Source organism: Stylophora pistillata, chromosome 9 (genome assembly GCF_964205215.1).
Source record: "Stylophora pistillata chromosome 9, jaStyPist1.2, whole genome shotgun sequence".
Classification (NCBI taxonomy): domain Eukaryota; kingdom Metazoa; phylum Cnidaria; class Anthozoa; order Scleractinia; family Pocilloporidae; genus Stylophora; species Stylophora pistillata.
The window spans coordinates 3,066,427-3,089,973 of record NC_142527.1 but is presented as its reverse complement, the minus strand read 5'-3'; the positions used below and the strand labels follow the sequence as shown (position 1 = coordinate 3,089,973).

The window sequence follows — 23,547 nt, the reverse complement described above, 5'->3', positions numbered from 1 at the left end:
TTTGTTAATTACTCATCTCAAAAGTATTAATCAGGAAGTAGCAAATAAACGATAAAAAGACAGCACGAAGTCGAACCAACAGTTACTTACTAAAGGTAACCACGCCGTGCCTTCGACCAAAGCGAAACGTGGTTCCCAAGCTCTCCCAGACAACAACAACGTCCTATCTCGAAAACATGTCGAATTTCAACACGGATAGCAGCGTCGCTATCGATCAGGATTTTTTCGACAGTGGTTACACCTATGGTGATCAGAAAGAGCAACCTTATGATGGATACAGCTACGGTCAACAGTATCCAGATTATGGACAAACAGCCCAGCAGGAGCCGACGTACAACTATCCTTCTTCATCGCATACCCAAGGGTTCTACGACTCGTCGTCGTACAACTATAGCGGAAATTATTCCTACGATTACGGAGCTTCAGGACCCACGACTATGAGGTCCAGTGGACATGGAGGCTATGGAATGGAAGGATCGATGAAACCGCGCCAGATAAGCGAGGACTACACGAGTTTTGAAGACGAACCTCCACTTCTGGAAGGTATAAATACGTGGCACATGTGACGATGTAATACAGTTTCTTTCAAATTCATTGCGTTACTAAGAGGAAATAAAAAGTTGAAAGCAGAATACTGCTTCGGGAATTTCTGCTAACATTCAGACGACACGTCTTGTTTTAAACTGCATTCAGTGAATTAATTCTCGATTTTTGGCCAAGGCTTTTACTCTGGTTGCTAAACGTGACAGATCATATAAGCTTGCGTCGCTCGAAATATTTTAATGAGCTCACATGTTAACCGAATCAGTAACGCAATTTACACCTTGTAAGGAACAAAATCTCAGTAATATACAAAAGTGTGACATATAAATTTGATTGCAGACACTTCACACGTGTTAAATCTTTAGTTGATAAAATCCCCCTTTTTTTTTTTCAACAGAACTCGGGATCAATTTTGAACACATCTGGCTTAAGGTTAGTTGTTTTCTTAGTGTCGGTGGAAATAAACTGCTTTGTTTTAAAATTTGTTCAAAAAAAGACAATGACTTGAAGCTGGTGTATGTCAATAGAGCAGAATACATTATGGTGTCGAGAAATTGTATTATCATTAATGTCTATGTACCTGCCTGATAGTCCATTTTACAGTTGTGTGCTTGGTTGCCAAGCCTTTGAATGGGAGTGAGGCTAGGGTTGACCTTGTTATGATACAAACCTTGCTGCCTTTCAAATGTAAATCACTTTGTTATCATGCTAAGTAGATACAGGTCTCTATCACAACAAGGTCACCTCCAGCCTCACTCGGAATCAAAGGCTTGGCAACTAAGTACACAACTGTAAAATGGGGCAAGTAATTCATGGCAGTATCCATATAGACTCCCTGTTACCCAGTCTCCATATAGACTCCCTGTTACCCCTGTGTACCCATGTATATTGTTATGGCAGTCTCCCTATAGACTCCCTGTTACCCCTGTGTACCCATGTATACTGTTATGGCAGTCTCCATATAGACTCCCTGTTACCCCTGTGTACCCATGTATACTGTTATGGCAGTCTCCATATAGACTCCCTGTTACCCCTGTGTACCCATGTATACTGTTATGGCAGTCTCCATATAGACTCCCTGTTACCCCTGTGTACCCATGTATACTGTTATGGCAGTCTCCATATAGACTCCCTGTTACCCCTGTGTACCCATGTATACTGTTATGGCAGTCTCCATATAGACTCCCTGTTACCCCTGTGTACCCATGTATACTGTTATGGCAGTCTCCATATAGACTCCCTGTTATCCCTGTGTACCCATGTATACTGTTATGGCAGTCTCCATATAGACTCCCTGTTACCCCTGTGTACCCATGTATACTGTTATGGCAGTCTCCATATAGACTCCCTGTTACCCCTGTGTACCCATGTATACTGTTATGGCAGTCTCCACATAGACTCCCTGTATACCCTGTGTACCCATGAGTACCCTGTGTACCCATGTATACCCTGTGTACCCATGTATACCCTGTGTACCCTATGTACCCTGTGTACCCATGTATACCCTGTGTACCCTGTGTACCCATGTATACCCTGTGTACCCATGTATACCCTGTGTACCCTGTGTACCCTGTGTACCCATGTATACCCTGTGTACCCATGTGTACCCTGTGTACTCATGTGTACCCATGTATACCCTGTGTACCCATGTATACCCTGTGTACCATGTGTACCCTGTGTACCCATGTATACCCTATGTACCCTGTGTACCCATGTATACCCTGTGTACCCATGTGTACCCTGTGTACTCATGTGTACCCATGTATACCCTGTGTACCCATGTATACCCTGTGTACCCTGTGTACCCATGTATACCCTGTATACCCATGTGTACCCTGTGTACCCATGTATACCCTGTGTACCCTGTGTACCCTGTGTACCCTGTGTACCCTGTGTACCCTGTGTACCCTGTGTACCCTGTGTACCCATGTATACCCTGTGTACCCATGTATACCCTGTGTACCCCGTGTACCCTGTGTACCCTGTGTACCCTATGTACCCTGTGTACCCTGTGTACCCATGTGTACCCTGTGTACCCTGTGTACCCATGTATACCCTATGTACCCATGTCTACCCTGTGTACCCTGTGTACCCTGTGTTCCCTGTGTACCCTGTGTACCCTGTGTACCCTGTGTACCCTGTGTACCCCTGTGTACCCATGTGTACCCTGTGTACCCATGTATACCCATGTATACCCTGTATACCTTGTGTACCCTGTGTACCCTGTGTACCCAGTGTACCCTGTGTACCCATGTATACCCTTTGTACCCTGTGTACCCATGTGTACACTGTGTACCCTGTGTACCCATGTATACCCTGTGTACACAGGGTACAAAGGGTACACAGGGTACACAAGGTATACAGGGTATACATGGGTATACATGGGTACACAGGGTACACATGGGTACACAGGGGTAACAGGGAGTCTATATGGAGACTGGGTAACAGGGAATCTATATGGAGACTGCCATGAATTACTTGCCTAAAATGGCCTATTCTTGTACATAGTGAATGTCTAACAACTATGGGTCTGAATTTTAATTCTTTTCTTAGTAACAGGTGCATAAATAAGGATATCACTATACCTTAATTATGTTTTCAATCAATTAAATGGCAGTTATTTTTTATTGATGCCATAATGCTGCTGGGGTGTCAAGTAATGTTCTTTTAGTTGCAAATTAAGGTAACCGTTATTGTTGAAGTGGCTTAAAACAGTTGCACAATTTTTAAGTACTGATTCTTTGATGGAGCAATTTATAAATAACTTATGGAAGAAAAAGGAATATTTTTAATAGTTGAAATTTAAAAACGATCTCTGGCTAAAATGATTAAAAGCTGTGAGCTTTCGACTGCCCAAACTGCAGTCTTCGACAGTTCGGGCAGTCGAAAGTTCGTAGTTTTTAATCATTTTAGCCAGAGATCGTTTTTAGATTTCAACTATGTTCAATCCTGGCTGCGGCCCTTCGATATCTTCAAATATTTTTAATGTCTCAGTTTCTACATTATATTTTTTATGTCAAGGAAAGAAAGGGAATCGTACTTCCACCTCTACTAGTCATGTAAATTTGTAAAAATTTGTAAAACTTTTTTGTTCTTTTTGATTGGTTGAATTTTGAGTATGCCCTCAAAACTTAATTTGTCATCTGATTCAATTTTACAGACCCTTTCTGTTTTGAACCCACTGCAACACACAGAAGCCAACATCATGGATGACACAGATCTTGCTGGTCCACTGGTGTTTTGCTTGGCATTTGGTGGATGTCTGCTGCTGGTGAGGGAAAAAAGTTGCTTATGAATCTAGTGGATAACAGATAAGAACAATTTTCTTTCTGGCAAAGAAGATTATCCAGGATTGCACTGATTTTGCTTTGCTATGTTCAAAAACTTGTTTCATTCTTGCATCAGATCAACCTTGTTCCCAGGGTCCCTCATCTTCCTGCTCCCTGGAGCAAGAGAGCCTGGGAATGAGGTTGGTATCAGATTAGTTGAGAAGTTTACGCAAGTTGTGTTGACTAATCTTGGAGGGTGAGGAAGGAAAATCAGTGCAATCCTGAATTACTTTTGATGCTCATTTGAAAAGTGCTCAGACAGAAAACTTTAAGGGCTGGTTTCCATATGTCAGGAAGATCCCAGACCATCAGTGAGAGATTTTACTGTTTTCTGACCATCCCAAATTAAGAATAAAGGGAGTAAGTTTCGAAAGAAACTGTAGTGCATGCTACATCAGTGGGTTAACAAGATAATTTGGTTCTATCAGCTAAGTTGAAAATCTAAATTGGCCACCTTAAAGAGTTCTAAACCTCATGTTTTGAGTGTTAGCAATTTCTCAGTGAGAGTGAATGACAAAGGGCCAACACTTAAAACATCAGGTCTTCAACTCTTTATGGTGACCAATTTACAAATATTTCAACTTAGTTGATAAAACCAAATATCCCAGATTTTGCTGATATAGTAGAAGATCACCAGACATTGATTGTGATGGATTACAGACACCATTAAATTTGTGACTCATGGGTACTGGAGCCAAGCAAGAATTGGTTGATAGAGAGCTAAAACTATTGCTGATGTCCCTCAATAGTAAAAATAGGAGTTTTCATATATCTACAATGGTTGCTGATCATCACAGAAATCTAGAATGCATAGGGAAAGTAGAAACTCTCCTGAATTTCTCAATTTGTAGCTGACCACCCTAGATAATTGGAGATGTCTGCGATGTTGAGTTTTCCTTACTCAGAAAACTCTGAGCTGTCAGGGAACAGTGACAGCCTGGACCATCTTGGATTTTCTCAACACATGGAAGCCAAGCTTAAGCTCTGGGTTTCTTGTGACACATATTAATTGAAATTTTGCTCGAGACTGACAACAGTATTATGTTTGCAAACAAACATTAAGAGGATCTTTAATGCAATAATTCTTCCTTTTTTTTTTCAGTCTGGTAAGGTTCATGGGTTTGGCTATATATATGGAGTTGGTCTGCTTGGCTGTCTTGCTATGTATGCCATTCTGAATCTAATGAGCATGACTGGAGTTGACTTTGGCTGTGTTATTAGTGTTCTTGGATATTGTCTCCTACCCATGGTCATTTTGTCCTGCATCTCAATTCTTCTTTCATTACAGTAAGAGTTTTTTGAAGCTTAATTACACTTTTCTTTAAAGTGCACCTACACCCAAAAAATTTTTTTCGCTTAACGAAGTAAGCTTATTTTTTTGAGTATTTCTGCGCAAAAATTTTTTTATTTGCTCAAATCTTCAATTTTCTATGCCCAGTCAAAATACGGAAAATCGGCCGCCATCTTGCCCCACGACCGAGTTTAAAGAAGAATGGCTCTAGCGGGTAATGTGACGTCAAATCGAGAACACGAAAGTCTGCATCTCACACATTTTCACTTGTTTGGGAAGATCGTCGTCGATATCGTCCGAAATATGCCGACTAGGTGTGTTGTATGAAGATTGTATGGAGCGCGATACCCTCTTGCAAATTTCGCACGTTGCTACATCCTTCTACAACACACTTAGTCGGCATATTTTCGGACAATTATCGACTACAACCTTCCCAAACAAGTGAAAATGTGTGAAAAGCAGACTTTCGTGTTCTCGATTTGACGTCACATTACCCACTAGAGCCATTCCTCTTTAAACTCGGTCGTGAGGCAAGATGGCGGCCGATTTTCCGTATTTTGACTGGGCATAGAAAATTGAAGATTTGAGCAAATAAAAAAATTTTTGCGCAGAAATACTCAAAAAAATAAGCTTACTTCGTTAAGCGAAAAAAATTTTTTGGGTGTAGGTGCACTTTAAGAGACAGTAAGCAAGTTAGTGGTTGTAACGGTGGCAGTTTTTTTTTTTTTTTTTTCAAACAGTTCACTTTATTATAATTGTTCAGCTGATAGCATATTAACTGTTTTTCTTCTTGTTGTTGTTGTTTTTTTGTCAATTTATATAGAAAGAGTAGAGCCATTTAAAAATAATCTGTTTTTGCTTTGATAATTTCTGCATATAATGTTTTTCTTTTTGCTATCTAGACCAATGTGTACAAACTATATATTTTGTTCACAACAGTTGTAGCAGCACAAATACAAATCAAAGCTAAAACCTGAGACCTTTCAGACACCTAGCATACTGCAGTAAAATTAACTAAGACCTAGTGTGTGTTTTCTAGGCAGAGGTTACAGAATGTGTTGTGATGGCAGGAATGGGGGGAGGCTAATTGGAGTGTGGAAGGGCGGCTCACCATATGCCGAACCAAGCACATACCCCTTACTTAGGTAAGGGGTATGTTACTTACTAGGTAATCTGTCTAGGGAAGCCTCTCAGTAATCTTGTCAGTGTCAACTTTGTCGATAATCAATTGTGAAGAAGAATGAGAAGGCACTTGTTTGTTCACCAAGCATGATCCTAAAGAAATTATTTTAGGGCGCAGCCCCCCTGCCCTCCAGTGCTCTGCAGCCAATACTTCAGCACAGATTGGTGCCAGTTCAAGCAACTTAGCCCTGTTTGTGTATTTAAACAATACTTGTTTAATACCTTTTTGTTTTTGTTTCATAGGGGAATTCTTGGCACATTATTAACAGCAACGACAATAGGTTGGTGTAGTTTGTCAGCATCAAAGCTGTTTGTGACAGTGCTTGCTATGGATGCTCAGCAACTGCTCGTTGCTTATCCTTGTGCTCTGCTGTATGGCGTTTTTGCACTTCTGACAGTTTTTTAGCAGCAAAATTGTGATCAAATTTGTTGAGTTGTCCTGCTTCAGCAGTTGGAACAGAGGAGAGTGAATTTCAACCATACTAATGGAGCATTGTCATTACAGAAGTCATAAATTATTGTTTATTAGGGTTTATAATTGGCCTATACATCCTCTTGTTGTTTTTTCTGGCCCCAACTTTAAACAACAAGAGACGAATGATTCAGAAGGCTACTTTGTTGTGGGCAGATGCGATTTATTTGTAGCTTGCTATAAATTTAAATCAGGTATTACTACTGGCATGCAATTATCTATTAATTAAACTTGGTAATGTATAAAAATGTTGTCATTAATATAATTTGACGTTTTTTAAAGGATATATCGTGATGTACTTACTGACAATTGCATTCTTTCTGCCAACAAACCTGAGAGGAGACGTGCAATATTCACATTATTTTTCTAGTTTTCATACATTTGAGCAGGAAAAAGATTAAACAATCTGGCAGACAAGTATGCCCCATCTGCAAAAATTTGTGTCGGAAAGAAGCAATCAATCTTCTCATTAGTTGGAAAAGATTAACTCGGTTTTGTAAGTTGGAAATAGCAAGGTTTCCATTAGTTTGCTCTGAAACTTGGTTCTGCTTGGTAAGGAGACTTCATACAGAACAGTTGACGATAGACTCTAAAAAGAAATTTGTAGAGGAGTTCCCTGGCAGTACTGTGTAATGCGTATCATGAAAATTTTGCAAAGGTTTTTTTTTCCTGGGGAGACTATCCTCAAAAATTGAAACGCGCAAATTTTTTCCTGGAACACGACAAGTGAATTCCTAACGCTCCAAACTTTACGAAGTAACTTAGTAATTAATAATTTAATACTCTGAGTGTAGGTTCACTTTGTAAATAGGGAAGTTGTGAATAAAAGATTACATTATTATCAGGTGCATTTTTTCAGTTTTATGCGAATTCCTCCAAAGTCAGACGCGACCGTTCTATAAGGGTTAGACCGCCCGAAATCGGACGGAATCATTTGAGACGGGATGGATCCGTCCAAAATGAATGAAAAACTCGTCTGATCGGACGGTTCCGTTCAAAACTTAGACGCAATCGACGTAAGTTGGATGAAATCGCCCATAATTAAGAAGAAAAGAAAGAACGGTGCCGTTTAAAAACGGACGGGATAGCCACAAATATCGGTCGCATTCGTCAAGAGATAAGCGCGGAAGAAAGTAATCAAAAGGACGGAGCCATATCAAAATGGACAAAACAGCCTAAAGTCGGAAGAAATCGACTGAAAGTAGATGAAACCGTTCGAATATGGACGGAAACGTCAAAAGTTGAATCAGATCAGCCTAAAACCGTCGTCAACATCATCAAATGCCGTAGTTCACTGTTCTGCTCAGAAAGCTGGGTCCTTGTTAGCAAGACCTCAAGGTCTCCTGGGAAAGAAAAGTTGCTTAGGATCCTCGCCATGTTTATAAAATTATTTCGTATTTCCATATGTAATGATGGTACTTTGAGCGAATGCTTGTGTATGTCCATTCATTGCAATCTTTACAGATACTTTGATTGAAGACATGAATCTTCGTCGCCTTTTCCAGGATTTTAATCCAAGGTAATTGCAAATACAATGTCCTTCACGGGTAAGAGAAATGTGTGTTGGATATCACAATCATTCTTGATCAACTTTTCCTTTTCATTTTTTCTTTCAGTAAATTTTTACTCTTCTTTACTCTCTTCATCTTTTCGATCTTGCTGGCGTTGCGTCTGGATGGAACTATTACGTGGAGTTACTGGGCGGTTTTTACTCCTATTTGGATTTGGAAAATCATGGTTTTATCGGGCGCTTTTACTGGAATTTATATCTGGATTCGACATCCGGAATACAGGTAAACTTATTTTAAAAATAAGTTTTGTTTATTCATGGTTGTCAAATGGTTAAAAGTCAAAGCCTCTTAGGTTGGTGATCATTTCTTTTATTCTCATAATCTTGTTGATTGATTTAGTCGTAACACCGTAAGAAGAAATTAGATGCTGGTCAAAGGGTTTAATGGGTGAAATTAACAGGGATTGCTTTCAGCTGAATGTGATTACACAAATCTCTTTTCTGTCTTCACAGAGGTGAAGGAGATAGTCATGTGGACTTCAAGGCAATGATCATCTGTCTTGCCTTGCATCTTCTCTTGCTGATGTTTGAGATATTTGTGTGCATTAATCTTGGTGGTGGTCGGATGTTTCCATGGAGACTTATGTTCATGCCGTTGTATGTACTGTCATCGTTATCGATCATCGCTTGTATCTGGGGATTCAGGCATGACAGATCAGTAGAGGTTTGTAGCTATGAAATGAATGGGGCATGACAGATGCGTAGAGGCTTGTAACAGTAAGATGAACCAATGACCAAGAGTGGGTTTCCATTGAGTGTTGAACATTAAACATTAAACATTAAACATACTTTATTTATTCCAGAAGCAGACTATATATACACTAAAAAGGAAAGGGAAAAAGATGCTTCTAGAAAAGGAAGTGAAGAGGTTATCCCTACTTGAAAACTCCCTAAAATATAAATCTAAATGAAAATGAAATACTTAGTTACAATTAAATATTTAGGTACAATTTAAGCTGAGATTTAAAATGCTGAAGATTATCAGCTTCCACTATGTTTCTTGGTAATTCATTCTATAATTTAACAATCCTAATGAAAAACGAATGTTTATAACAATTAAGTCTTGCCAATTTGACGTAAAGTTTGTACTGATGATTTGCTCTCATACATCTAGTTGTAGCGAAATTAAAAAAAGTCTTCAAATTCTAAATGGTAAAAACCAAAAACAATTAATTAACACTCAACTAAAGATAAATAACCTCTACCATTGGAAAGAGTAGGCCATTTATGTGTGGTTTTCATGCCTGAATACTGATCAATCACAGATTAGATGAGTTACTTGCAAACAGCTTTTTTCTCTTTCAAATTCTAAATGGTAAAAACCAAAAACAATTTTATAGCACTCAACTAAAGATAATCAAGTTCTACAGTCAGAAAGAAGAGACACTTTGTGTGGTTTTCATGCCAGAATACTGATCAATCACAGATTAGATGAGTCACTTGCAAACAGCTTTTTTCTTCTCAAAGACAGTGCAAATCTACTAGGTGGTTAGTACCTGTGAGTTAATAAAGGAAGTTTAAGTGGGGAAACAAGTTTTTTAAAAGGTGACATTTTGAGCATCAACTTTCATCAGAGCTATTTGTTCCATGGAAAGGCTAATGCTTAAAATGTCACCTCAAAGTTGGCAACAGCTTTTTATCAACCTTACTCAGCTCTCAAAGCAAAGGGCTAATGCTTAAAATGTCAGCATTGGAAACTCTTCACTGTGGGAAATTAAACATCATCAACTCGGTCAATAAAAATCAAATAATTTTTGTGATATCTCCACTGGTATAGCATCACAATTTTTCTAAACACTTACTGGGATTGATAATGTGTTGTTTTTGGTTCTTATAGGGTTTGGCATGAATTGTGTAATTTTGTTTTCTCTTGAATTATGCAGCTTGAAACAGTATTCTCAGTAAATGTTCTGCAGTTTATTTTCCTTTCCTTACGCTTGGACAGAGTTATCTTATGGTCTTGGGTGGTGAGTGTGAACTGGTTGCTAAGTTGTATTAAAATTTTAGATGTCAGAGTTTTGATTCGCTGATTGGTATATTTTTTTCATTTTGTGGGGACATTTTTTCATTTTATGAAGACTAAGATTTCTGCTTTGAACCAACTTTCACAATGTTCTCAATTTCTAACAACACACATCATTAACAAGAAAAGTCAGCAAAGATTCTCAAATTTCCTAACATACTGTAACCATTAAGTAAAAAAAGAAATTTAGAAAGATGTTTTTTTGTCTTGCCACGAGCATGGGACTAAAAAAAAAAATCCGAGTCCCCATGAGGAAACAAACCTCAAACCATCAGATTCCATGCTCTGACGATATGAAGAATGTGTTTTAACAATCAACAGCTTCACTGGGTGGTGATCATTTCCTTTTATTCTTGTGACATTCAAGTGCAATTCAGGAGTGAAATTGTAAGGAAAAAAGAGATGCCAGTCAGTCTTACGGTTTAACAAATTGCAAAGACTCACAGGGCAATCCTGTTTTGATATATCTTTCAGGTTGTGTTTGTTCCGACGTGGATAGTGCTGTCCTTACTTTGTCTTCTAGTATTGTATTATGTAATATGGTCCATAATATTTGTTCGCACAGCAGAAGTCCTTCCAGCACAGCGTCGAGGCCATGCCATGGTGGCTGTAGCTTCTGTTCTTCTAGTTATTCCACTTCTAACATTTCAGGTGTGTGGTTTGACAGGGCAGCATCCAGCTTAGAATCTGAGTGGGGTGAGGAAGGGGGGAATTCACCTTTGGGAGGGGTTGATGGTTTGTGAATAGACCATTCAGAGCAGTTTTTGAAAATGATCCAAGATTACTTTGCTTTTGCTTTTGTTTTACTCTGTGATTGATCCTGAAATCAAATGCAAAACCAAAACAAATCCCATCTTGGTTTAATATTTAATGAATATTTATTGAATCTGTAGCCATTAAATTTTATCTTTTGTATGTTTTTAGCTGGGGAAATTGTTTTCATAAAGGGCTAACCTCATGATTTTCCCTTTTCAGGATGTATTTGCATCGTAACTTCCTGAATAAATGATATGTTAGGTTATGTTTGTGGTCACTTTGCATTTTCCCGCACTTCAATCAGGTTGCTTGCTTTTACTTTGGGTGCTCAATGTTTTACCCTTTCACTTCCAACTTCTTGGTCAAAATTCAGGCTTGTACATTATTTGAACCCATGACCTCTACTATACTACTGCAATGCTCCCAACTGAGCACACAAGCCAACTGGGAGCTGTAATAAACCCATAAACTGGTGAATAAATGATTGCAAGTATATGAAAATCATATGTGAACTGCAGGTTAAGAAATGAACATCAAAGTGATCTTTGCAGAAATTAACACTTCTGGCTTAGACTAACATTATGGAAATTAGACCACAACATGCCATTTTCCAAACTTTTTACAAACAACAGGATGCAATTATCTTCCAAAGGGAGAAATACTTTAAACAGTTTCCTTTTATGAAAGTTTTCACTTAATCTCTGTCAAGAAATCCAATTTTTAATGGGGTTGAGGAATTGGTTTTATTGAAAATATTGCTTGTAAAGAAAGCTTTACTAATAATGATGAGATGTTTTTTTTTTTTTTTTTCACTATGCTTCAGATCGTCTTGTGTAACAGACTGGATGGCATAACACAAGACATGTTTGTTGGAGTGGTGGCTCCCCTTCAAATATCTCTTTTGAGTTTGCTCGCTACGTCCTTTTATCACAAAGGAGGCAACCACTGTAAGTGGGTTCAACTAAGAGTTCAAATCAATCAAAGGTTCTCAGGGAAATCTCTGAGTGTATGGTTTTTGAGTCTCAACTTTGTCGCTTTTATTTACAGTAATGGAGAAAAATGTGACCCTTTTCCTCCCAGGTTTGTTCATTTCATAACCCTGTCACTTCCAAGGTCTCGTAGTGATTCTCCTTATGGTCCACCATATATTCTTATGCTTTCAGTATGGAGAATTTGGTATCAGATCAACTAATAATCTGCCAGTTAATATTTTTCTTTATTCTCATCACTCGTCTGTTTGATATTGGATTGATATGGTTGAGAGAAACTCTTTCTTGGTCACTCATGAGAGTTTGAGCATTAAATAATGACAGAAACTGTCAATCAGACAAGTTAGGAGAATTTAGAAGGTAATCGTCCATCTTTTCTTGAGATTTTCAAGCAGGTTGGAGACAAAACTTTTGCTTTGATTCTGAGGACAGTGACACAGAGAAATACATTTTAAATTCACACATTGGTCCAAAGTTTGTTGAAGAAGTATTAATTTTTTCTTTTTTTGTAGGGTGGTTTGGAATGCGAAAGGACTTTTGTGAGTTTCTCCTTGGGGTATGTCCCTTTCTACAGGAATATGGGAACATTTCTTGTAAATTTTCTGAAAGAGTTTTCTCAAGAGCACCTAGGGAAGAGACTTCCATTGAACCACAACGGAAACCAGTCGTCCATGAGTACCCAGCTAAATGTGTGGTACCAGTTGTATCCATTGAAATGCCTGACTGATGTTATATTGGCCAAGAATGTTAACTTTGCAGTCTACAGTCATTCACATTCAATGGATTGAGTAAAACACATGCAAGAATAAGTCGGATTAGATCTGTCAAAGTGATGTCACACACACCAGCTTACAAAGAATTATGCGGTACTGGTCATATTTTGGTGCCAGTGTTGCTGAGAAAGCAGTTATTCGTGTGATTGGTGGATCAGTCATGAAGTTTATGAGCTGTTCAACACTGTTAATATGAGAAGCTGAATGATACGTGCATTTTGATTGGTTCTTAGTTAAAATCTCTTGGAGGAAAGACACACAGATGACGTCACCATTAACAACATTAATCTTTGTCATCTAATAAAACAAACAGATTCTATGTTGCCTTGGGTCTGTTCAGTATTAGATCAAAGAACACATTAAAATGTGAAAAGAACATCGGCAACACACTCAGCTGTGCCTTGTCTGCCACTTTTTTGTTCTTAAAGTATTTTGACATCTTCTGTGCTCACTGGGAGCTTGCTTATTGGCTACACAATTATGAAAAATCTAAACTCTTGTAGCCTAATCTGGATGTTCAGTAAGTAAAATGGAGAAAAGTTAAGTGCAATAATGGCAGCGGATCTACTCAACCCAAACCCCTCTTGTCTTTTTTTGATCAGCCACTACTATCACCCCAATTATGAAAAGAGAAAGAATCTTGCTTCCAACCCATTGGTTGTGTTTCAGCTAATGTGTTGATAAGATGTTGGTAATGGGTAGGCCAACGTTGGCCCACATATTAGTTGATCTTACCAAATGAATGCTTAGGAAGTGTTGCTGGTCAACAACTGGGTGGTGTGTTGGTAATATCAGATTCTTTACCTTCACCGCATTTACTATGATTGCACTTCATTTTTACGGACTGAACATCTAAAACAGGCTGAAAATCTTGCTCTGTAAAAATGTCTCAAACTCAAACTCAAACTCATATGCATTGAATTAAATTCATCTATGTCACCTCTTGGCATAAAATAATGATGTCTGGCACAATCAAGTGTTTATAATGTACATTTTATTCAGATATCAACTATGATAGTTATATTTTGTACTTTAAAATGAGCTGCCCTAATTGTCATGAAAAATCCTTGATAACTATTTTCCTGGAGTGCTGTCTTTGATCCTGGTAATTGATCTTGTGACTTGTGGTTCACAATTTTTTTGCTAATTCTGCATTTGTCAGAGTAAGAATGCTGACTTTGAATGGGGCTCACATATGACATCCTGGTATTGAAAAATGGTAAAATTCTGAACAGTGAGAAAAAGTCCCTTTGTGTGGCCTTAGGGGTTGGGTATCCTCTTATGATCTGAGAGACACAAAACAGTTGGTAAAAAAAAAAATATTTGTCCTCCAAGTTCATGTAAGGAACAGTCCTGGCCTCTGCTTGTCTTCCCAAGATGGAGACTGTTGCACTTAAGCAAGAGATGTAACTTTCATCAATGTTCCTTTTGAATGGTACTGGGTATCACCACAACATTTCTGGTAATGTTACTGTTTTTCTAGTTGCTAGCTAAGCTCTCTCCATGACTGGGGCTGGTGCAGTAACTTCTTCAGAAACCATGAAATCTTCCTATAAGAAATGCACACATTTACAATAAGAAAGTACCATGAAAGACAGTTAAATAGGCCAATTCTCATATGTCTAAACTCTGCTTTAAAATAAGGGTATATGCTAAAACTTATTATGCAAAAATGCTTTCTTTTTTCTTGTACAGGTAAAACTCACTTTCCCAATTCAAGAAGTTGTGACTCAACTTCATTTTTAAAAGAGGGAAAATGAAAGTGATATGTTTGTCCTAACCAGAATACCAGACTGTCCTGCCTTGGTCTATCCAATCTCTCTTTAGGAACTTGCAGTTGATCTGCAGTGACTTAGATTTTACTGGAGAATTGGCTTCACTAGAGCACAAACTGTTATCAGTTATCATCAATTAAATCAGTCACTACCAGCCGTATTATACCATGTTAAGTCAGTTTGTCCTAAAGGTTGCACATGGAGGAGAAATCTTCCTTGATGTTTCAATTCATTTTCTTTTTTTTCTGCCAAATACTGCATCCATGACAACATTTCCACACAAAGACAATTCTGAAGTGTATAATCCAGAGGAAACACCACTGATAAATATGACCCTTGGTATTTCTTGCATCTGGATCTTCCCATCCGTGGTCCAGTGCACAAATATCATGGCCACTAGCCACACCTCACAACAGAGGTGAAAATCAATCTAAAATTTCTGGCTGTTTCTCGCCAGAAATAACTCACCTGGTCATAGACGACTCTCACAATAAGGGAACAGCTTGGGCACCGGGCCACATCCTCTCCATTTTCCAACTCAGCCTTGAAAAATAATTATATAAAGTTTTCATGTTGTCCATCTGGAAAGAAATGCCGATATGGGTCCTCTTCCAGTCATATTGAGATATAAACAGGAATCGAAATTTTTTAGTATCTTTTTTGATGGTGAGGGAAAACGGAAGTTCCCAGACGTAAATTTTCGTAGATAGACAATATATTTCCTCGTAAACTAGTTTCAAATCTCAAGCTAGCTATATTCACACTGTATCAGACAGATTTTCAACCACTTGAAGAAAAATGATAATTTAAGTGTTCAGATCGCACGTAGCCACCCGAATTAAACGAAAATTTCAGTAGTCCGCTTTTAGAGATGAACAATTTTTAAGGCAAAGACTTTGACGATAAAGTTTACAACGCAGAAACTTTTCCTGATTCACAATGATTCGTTGTCAGAGCTAATCTACAAACCTTGGTGATTTCAAACTGATCTCCACACGGGCATGGGTAGAAGTAAGTCTCAGATTCCTCGTCGTATTCAAAGTCTTCGATCTCAACCTCGTCGTGGAAGACGGCCATCTTTGGCCATGTGTGCGTGTGTACTTTTCAAAGGATGTTGCAATACTTGCTACGCAGCCAGGCCCTTGAAACAAGTGGGTGGCTTGACAACTATGCAGGAACGTGACCGAAACTTTGTGCGTGCCTTTGTCCCGGGTGAGGAACTTGTATTGAAAACTGTTATCAAAAGAAATCAATTGTTTGAGGAACTTGTTACATCCGGAAATAAGAATTATCACATACATACATGCATACATACATACATACATACTTTATTGTAACTCCCTAAAAAGGGTTTTTCAGTCACAAGGTTACTAAATAGCTAAAATAACTAAAAAAATTACCAAATAACTAATATAATAAATAACATTAAAAATAAGTGAAATACAATGGATCACATCACATGAACATGACATTGGTCTAATGCTGAGTGTACGCAAAGGATAAAGTACTAACTTTGTGTTCAACAAGAGGAAATTCATTACAAAAAAAAAAAATAAAAAATTGGAGGGGGGGAGAGGACATGAAGCAGAAAACGATGAGGGAGCTGTAAGGTTCTATTTTTGGCCATGAGGGTATTTTTAAAAAATGTTGTTTATCTTGATCCGCGAGTGTTATTTACTCTCAACGTTGAGGAGGTTGAAGATCACGAGTTCCTGTTTAGATCGGCACTTGAATTATTTTTTGGGGGTCATAATCTGTTGATTTCTGCGAGAAATTTCGAAACCAACCTAAACTGTCTAGGTTTTATTCATTCTCACGAACCGATAGCGACCAAAATAAGTTTTAAGAGCGGAAGAATGAATTGTTAAACAAATCACTTCATAACCACCTGCATGGCCGCAGTCAAAAACCCGGAAATGTGGTCAGGGTGTGGTATGAAAGGGAAAGAAAAATAAGTGTCAACATAACATTGGTCTCAGTCCAAAGTCAACATTAGAAACTAAAACAATTCTGTAAACACGTAGTTTTACGAGATGGCCTCGTCGGCGAGTCGCTGGAAAAAGTTGAGGAGGGCCAGTGGAATTGAAATCAGCTGCGACAATCAGATAGATGGCGCGCTGAATCTTCACAGTTTGAACGAAATTGAACCAGAGTTATTCATCAAATTTATTCGAATTCCCTCGCTCAAAACATACACAAGTTTGATGCGAAAACTTGAGAACTGCTCAAAGAAATGGCTAGCGGAATTTTTAGTGCTTGGAGGATTGACATCGCTCTTTGAAGTTCTTGAAAAATTAGGCGAGCGAGAAGTTGCAAAGTTCAGCGACGCTTTCTTGCAACTTGAATGTGTGCGGTGCATTAAAGCTGTGTTGAATAATACGACAGGACTGGAATTTATGACTTCAGATACCTCGTTAGCAAAACAACTTGTAAATGGTGAGTAAATGTCAATTTTTTTGCCAGAGTAGGTGAATTTAACAGAAGAGAGAAAAAACGTTCACTTGGATTTAAATTTACTTTACATAGATGGATTGCGAAGTCTTCGGCAGAGCTTGAGGACGATGCTGCAGCACTTTGTAATTTTGCATTACTCAATGCATAAAATACCACTTGCTGGTTTACTGCAATATTTTCCTGTTATTTTCTCAAAAGTTGAATCAGAAATTTATTTTAAATTACATGATGCGGGAATTTCTCCGAGAAAAATATGTTTTCGTAAGACTGAAGGCATCGCTTTTTTGACCCCTTCTCTCCCAAGATCTCAGTAGCGATTCTCTTCTCTCTCTGCCATACAATTCTTGTTATGTTAGTTTGGAGAATTCGGTATTGGATCAGTTGATAATTCCCTAATTGATGTTTTTCTTTATTCTCGTCACTTGTCTGCTTGAAACTGTCTTGATATTGTGAGGAGGAATTCATTTTTGGTCATTCATGAGATAATGGTGTTAAGTATATCCCTTAAGGATGTGTTAGAAATTAGAAATGTGTCAGATGATCGCTGACAGAGATATTTCGCAAATGTTTCAGTTTGGACTTTTGCCCTAGGCCATTGTTGCCTCAAATCAGGATTTTCGTCCAGATGGAAAATAAAGGAGAATTTTTCTGCAGAAAAATTGCCTTTCTTAAGCTTGCGATTTTTCAATAAGGTGATCTTGTTGCCCTCGGTAAAACTTTTAAGAATCGAAGGATATTTATCATAAAGTGGAGGACTGTTTTTTTTTTTATAATTAAGGCAAACTTGGCACATGTATATTCAGTAAACAACTTCAAGCCCTGAAAAGGTTCATGTAAAGCCCTGGCCAAATGTACTTAAAACATTTTTAGGCATGACACTTGAAATTTATATTCCTGATCATAATAAAATTTGAGGATTCGAATGGTTCGCTTCTACGAATGGTTTCCTTCCCTTCGTCAGTATGACGTTATATAGATATGTACTTCTTGCACAATCAGTTAAAAACTTGAAAATTAAGGGCGTTTAAGGACCGACAGTATATCATAATTTCAATCGTCTATTTCTAAACCTTCATGCAAACGCGCCACCCACAAATTACAGTCCCATAAATTGAATTAAAATCGAAACTACCCCTCGTTTGCATCATTTTACCTTGTTTGTGTGTACGCATAGTTTCTGATTTTGTCTAATTAAATTGTTACGTGGCTTCATAGGAAAATTCTGCTGCATGGCATATCGAGAAGTTCAAAAGCATTCAGAAAGGAAACTTCTGCTAGCTAGCAAACTGTATTACTGCAAGATAAGAAGTTAATCCGTTAATCAGCCAACAGTTTGGCTGACCTTTCGTAGAGGATCTAATGATAAACAGAATTCCTCAGTTCTCCGAAGAAGTTTTCGCAAAAAAAAAAAAAAGGAAAATGAATGAACGCGGTGATTCAGAGAAGTGGTTCTAAACTTAGTCTGCAGATTTTCTACATAGGTCTCAGTGCTAACTTTAAAGGAGATTTTTTTTTTCTGAGACATTTGTTTTGACAAAACTAAAGATTTGAAAACAACAGTATATCACTTGTTCCCTTGTTTGAAAATAGGTCCTAAACGACAAAAATACAAAATTAGGCAAGCAATTGGTGATGATTGTCTACGGAAGTGTTTCTTCTTTGCAGAAGACATATATAGACACTTCAAGGTTAAATATCTGATGAACAAGGTTATATTATATTTGAGCACGTATCATTTCGAGCCGATATACTGCTGCGCTGAATGTATCACAATTTCTGATGTGTCTTTTCAAGGCCAGCCATATTTCCGTAATAGTTAGAGCAATTTTTTTCACTGCTCAACTAATCACAACAGAGCTCCCTTCAATTGGTTTAATTTGAGGTCGCCATGTCCCTTATTATGCGTGGCAAACACTTATCACTGATAAGATTTTAAAGCTGAAAAAATGTAACTATACTATAAGTGCTTTTAGATACTTCGATGACGTGGGAAACTCTGCGGTGTTTACGCAAGAGAGGTCACCACCTGTTGGTAGTTGCTTTCTTAGTTTTACAGGGAAATAAATAGCAATTAAGATGTGAAGAGGCGTATCAGATACGCATACATTGAATAAATTTAAAGTAGGCTATTTAATGAGCAATGATAAACCCCATGCGGTCATTAATGTATAACCGGCGCGATTAACACCCGTAGCACAGAGACTGCAAACAATTTTGGCAATACCCACCGTTTATTTGGAATGTACTGATTTAGAAAATACACTCTCTTGCTGTTACTTTCTAAATCATCGATCGTCATGTCGAAGAATTGGAAAAAACTTGCCCAGGCTGGCGGAGTGGACATTAAAGATAACGCTGAGGGCAAAGGCGACGAACCAGTCATCGATCTTCAAAAATTAAACGAAGTAGAACCTGAATTATTTATAAAATTTCTGCGAATTCCTACTCTAAAGACATATGCAAGTTTGATTCAAAAGCTTGAAAAGAGTTCCAAGAAGTGGATGACGGATTTTTTGGTGCAAGGAGGATTAACTACGCTTTTTGAAGTTCTAGAAAAGCTTTGCGAGCGAGGTTTAGCGAAGTTTTCCGACGCGTTTCTGCAGCTCGAATGTGTCCGTTGCATCAAGGCAGTCTTGAATAATGTGACGGGTTTGGAATATATGACCACCGATCCTTCACTCACGAACCAGCTTGTAACTGGTGGGTAAACTTTACATTTGTTATGCGCAATTGAATTGTTTATGTAATTGTCAAGGCGGCGTAGTAATCGCCTACATTCTTGTGTTGGCGCTGTAGTTCAGATGAACAAGGAAAAGCGCAATCAATTGAAGCAATAAGGTGCTTTTGGGCTCTGATAATGTTATCAATTCTTACCTGCAATGTAAACTAGTTTGTTAGTGGTTATCTTTTTTAATTTCCTAGCAGTTATAATAATTTTAAGTATTCTAGGCCGGTTTTCCGCGCTGGCAGTGACAGGTCAATGAAGTTTACACGGAAAATCTACCTTTAACCAGCACATAAAGCAAAAAAAAAAAAAAATCACATTCATCGAGACAGTGCATTCACACTTTCAAATTATATTTGATATTTGAATATGTGCAACTAAAATTAATGAAGTGGATCGGTTTTTTCCGCGTGCAAAATCTCAACAACTTGGCATTAATTATTTTTAAAGAAAACCTGGACTTTAAGTGATCACGTTTTAAATCGCGGTGATTGGGTTATTTAGCTAAAATGTTTTTCTTGCATTTTATTAGTTGAATCAGACAATCACTGCGCTAGTTAATTAGTAGTAATGACTAAAGTAAAACAATTGTAGTTTGTCGGACGCGTTAGAGAGTTCGGTTTAGACATTCAATTGTTGGAGACAGACAACAATATTAGTTTTGTCCTTAACACTTTTCTGTAGACCAAGGTCGTGATCACGTCAAACTACAGTGAAAATATTGTGGTCGACTTTGCACGTAAATTGTGCGCTAATCTGACCACAAAGACACAAATGTTGAGCTCATTAACGCTTCGTCGATTCACTAATTGATCAACAATACATCCCGGCCTACTTTCGACAACCCTCATATTGCGCATTTCAAAACATTTCAAAGACGCAAGATAGACTAACTTCCTTTAGGGTTGCTTCTTGAAAAGCAATTTATCGCACTTGCATATTGTAAAAGGTTCTAGATGTCTCGAGGTTAGACTGGAAACGCAAACGGTTTTTTTTTTACTAAAATAAATCTGCATCTATCAAATCGCTCGAGGCAATCCTGCTTCTTCAAACATTTCAGAACTCTTTCTTGTCAAATAGATGGTTATGTAACTGTATTCTAGCTTCGCATAGTAAAAGCACGTTTTTAAGCAGAATTCAACTCAGTGCGGAAGTACGACCTAGCTAAGTACAATATTGAGACAACACTCGTCACGCGATTTTCTTGATTAAGTAAAACTGATGTAGGTTTCCGCCGAGAAAAAGCCAGTTATAATTCCGTGGAAGCCGATTAGCTGGCTTGCGTCGCTTCCATTCAAGAACGACATAAAGTGTAAGAGATCATCAGTCAAACTTGTCACGCGATCTTTAAGATCGATAGTTAGACTGAATTCGATTGCGCTTCCACCGGAAATTGGTCACTTACGCAAGACCAGGTGAGAGCGGCTGGCTTGCGTTTGGTTTCTTGATAGTATTGCAAAAGTGCATCTATTTTTAAAAAGTCATTATGGCACTCGAGTTAACTGTCATCAGTGGTGTCCTCAATACGTTGATCAAATAACATGCGAATTAATTGAAGTCCTTCATCAAATGAATTGATCGTGTCTAAATAAAGATTACAATACAATACAATACAAAAAATGTATTTGAATATACTTGAATCTTCCTCTCGTATTTGATCACCTAGTTATTCTTCCATCAACTTAAAGCTGCATTTAATAATCATGGTTTCCTTTTCACGATCCGATTAACTTGGAAACTCAGCAGAAACAACGATTTGAATTATTTGTTTCAGTTGTTTCTCCACGTTAAACTGTTTATTATTATTATTATTACTATTATTATTATTATTATTATTATTATTATTATTATTATTCCTACACGAAACTCGCGATCTTAGGACCCTTTCACAGCTAGCTTGCAATCCTATTTTCTGTAACAATTTGTGTAGGTTCCAAAGCCCATATGATCACAATAACATGGTTTCGAAACACTGTACGTAACTACTTTGATACAAAACTCTAATCTCCCCAAACAAACAAGTAAATTATAGGATCGATTTACTGATCTTAAATGCGATAAGCGAAATAGGAAAAACAAAAAGTTCTTTTGTTGATATTCAGTTTAACAATAGATCGGAAGCGAAGTAGAGACTATGCGACGTTTTTCGCATTCGATTACAAAGGAACCCATCTGTAACCAATTTCTTGGAGTCACGAAGTAGTCATAGGTCACGTTTTGAATTAAATCAAAATAACCTGGTCCATCACGTTCAGAATCCCACCTGCCGCCACTCTAGTTATTATATACATTGACATCAGTTTCGCAGCAGATCACAACCAACGAACTCGTGAAGATAGAACCAGCGGTTTTCTATGCAGTTTTCGTAATAAGCAATGGAGACTTCAGGTTGGCAAAGACTTCGCAAGATGCCCATTTTTCAACAAAATGTCCACACTGAGACAAATCATCAAGGACAATTCAGCAACGTTGAACCAGAACTTTGCGTGAATTTGCTTCGAGTGCCTTCCCTGAAAAATTTCTCTGCCCTTCGTCCAAAACTCGCGAAATGTTCCCAGCAGTGGATGACGGAATTTCTTGAACAGGGAGGCCTGGAAGTGTTAATGAACGCTCTTGAAATTATCTCTGTCCGTTTATCGGCTAAAAACCGCCATATCGCTTTCATGGACGCCTTTGTAGCACTCGAATGCGTTCAGTGTATCAAAGTAATTCTGAATTCTCAGGCTGGAGTTCTGCATTTCAGTTCCTCTCCAGATCTTGTTTGTCAGCTGGTCTTTGGTAAGGGCATACTTTTTATTGGACTTTGATATTTATTTTACTCCATGTGTTTCTCTGTCGTCTCATTCCTAAAGACTTTTTGCCTCAGGGGTTTTAGTCCATCTTGATAGTTCTACAGTGCCTTAATTTCGGTTTCCGTACCTAGCTGCTGAGCGCACATAAATTTAGTTTCATTTCTTGCCTAGATGCATCAAGCATAACACTGGAAAATCTAACATATAAATCAAGCCTTACATGAAATACTCAATCACTCTTTATATCATATTCTTGTTTACTTATCTCTGCATCAATGAATTTTTGTTTTTGTGTTTGAAATGAATCTCATTTCACTTTGTCAGTCACCGGAAATTGGCAACTTAATGCATTTTGGTTCCGAGGAACATTAACAAAAAAAAAAAAAAAAAAAGGCGGATTGGATTTCTCCATAGATCCGATTAACACGCTTGTTGTTGTTGTTGTTTTTTTTTTTTTTCGGTGCTCATTGCAGCGGCAAAGTGCCATTGGTAAAATGAGCTCTCGTTCTACACAGAAAACATATAGCGGACTCCTCCGTCAAATTAATCAATTTCTCGTGGAATGGAATGAATTGACAAATCGAATACCTTCATTACCTAAAGCTAAGACTAGATGGCCAAGAGAACTAAAGTAGATCGATAATGTTCAGAAGAAATGGTAAGATTCAAAAAGGAACTGTATTGCTACAGTTGAAAAGGTTCGGACTTGGTTTCAAAATTTTATTAGTCGGCTAAGACACCGGAAGTTTCTCCCCTGTGAAAGCTCCCTTATCAATAGTTCACCCAAAAAATGGTCAAATGGTATATTCAAATACAAATGCATTAAAAAACTCAGGAAAATCTCTGCAAAGCTAAGTTTGGAGACTGTCGATA

The 23,547-nt window shown here is 37.9% G+C and overlaps 4 protein-coding genes across 7 annotated transcripts in view; 3 read left to right on the top strand and 1 right to left on the bottom strand.

Moving 5' to 3' along the window:
- The first annotated feature begins 176 nt into the window (after positions 1–176).
- Positions 177–7,661, top strand: LOC111332147 (protein YIPF5). Of its 2 annotated transcripts, none has more exons than XM_022937433.2 (5): positions 177–543; positions 941–975; positions 3,704–3,814; positions 4,975–5,159; positions 6,589–7,661. In XM_022937433.2, exons 1-5 carry the CDS (start codon positions 177–179, stop codon positions 6,749–6,751), a joined length of 861 nt encoding a protein of 286 aa, XP_022793168.1. In that variant the 3' UTR covers positions 6,752–7,661. The 2 variants fall into 2 exon arrangements, with proteins under 2 accessions (XP_022793168.1, XP_088588472.1); XM_088732346.1 differs by lacking the exon at positions 6,589–7,661 and adding an exon at positions 5,843–6,553 and having other exon boundaries at positions 4,975–5,198.
- Positions 7,662–8,177: 516 nt separating this feature from the next.
- Positions 8,178–13,306, top strand: LOC111332149 (transmembrane protein 185A). The gene is made up of 7 exons (XM_022937435.2): positions 8,178–8,336; positions 8,434–8,610; positions 8,841–9,051; positions 10,271–10,354; positions 10,885–11,061; positions 11,990–12,113; positions 12,668–13,306. The coding sequence occupies exons 1-7, from the start codon at positions 8,299–8,301 to the stop codon at positions 12,880–12,882; spliced, it is 1,026 nt and encodes a 341-aa protein (XP_022793170.2). The 5' UTR covers positions 8,178–8,298; the 3' UTR covers positions 12,883–13,306.
- A 596-nt stretch (positions 13,307–13,902) lies between these two features.
- Positions 13,903–15,833, bottom strand: LOC111332150 (diphthamide biosynthesis protein 3). Its single transcript, XM_022937436.2, has 3 exons — positions 15,673–15,833; positions 15,172–15,246; positions 13,903–14,478 (listed from the first exon to the last, which is right to left on the bottom strand). The coding sequence occupies exons 1-3, from the start codon at positions 15,778–15,780 to the stop codon at positions 14,419–14,421; spliced, it is 243 nt and encodes an 80-aa protein (XP_022793171.1). The 5' UTR covers positions 15,781–15,833; the 3' UTR covers positions 13,903–14,418.
- An 849-nt stretch (positions 15,834–16,682) lies between these two features.
- Positions 16,683–23,547, top strand: part of LOC111332145 (inverted formin-2) — a 34,524-nt gene continuing 27,659 nt past the window's right edge. The window contains exon 1 of one of the 3 annotated variants that reach the window (XM_088732320.1): positions 16,683–17,139. In XM_088732320.1, the coding sequence (XP_088588446.1) occupies positions 16,737–17,139 (403 nt within the window). In that variant the 5' untranslated portion in view covers positions 16,683–16,736. Of the gene's footprint in view, positions 17,140–19,298; positions 19,858–21,737; positions 22,661–23,547 lie in introns of those variants that run through there. The other 2 variants (XM_088732319.1, XM_088732321.1) reach the window with 2 other exon arrangements.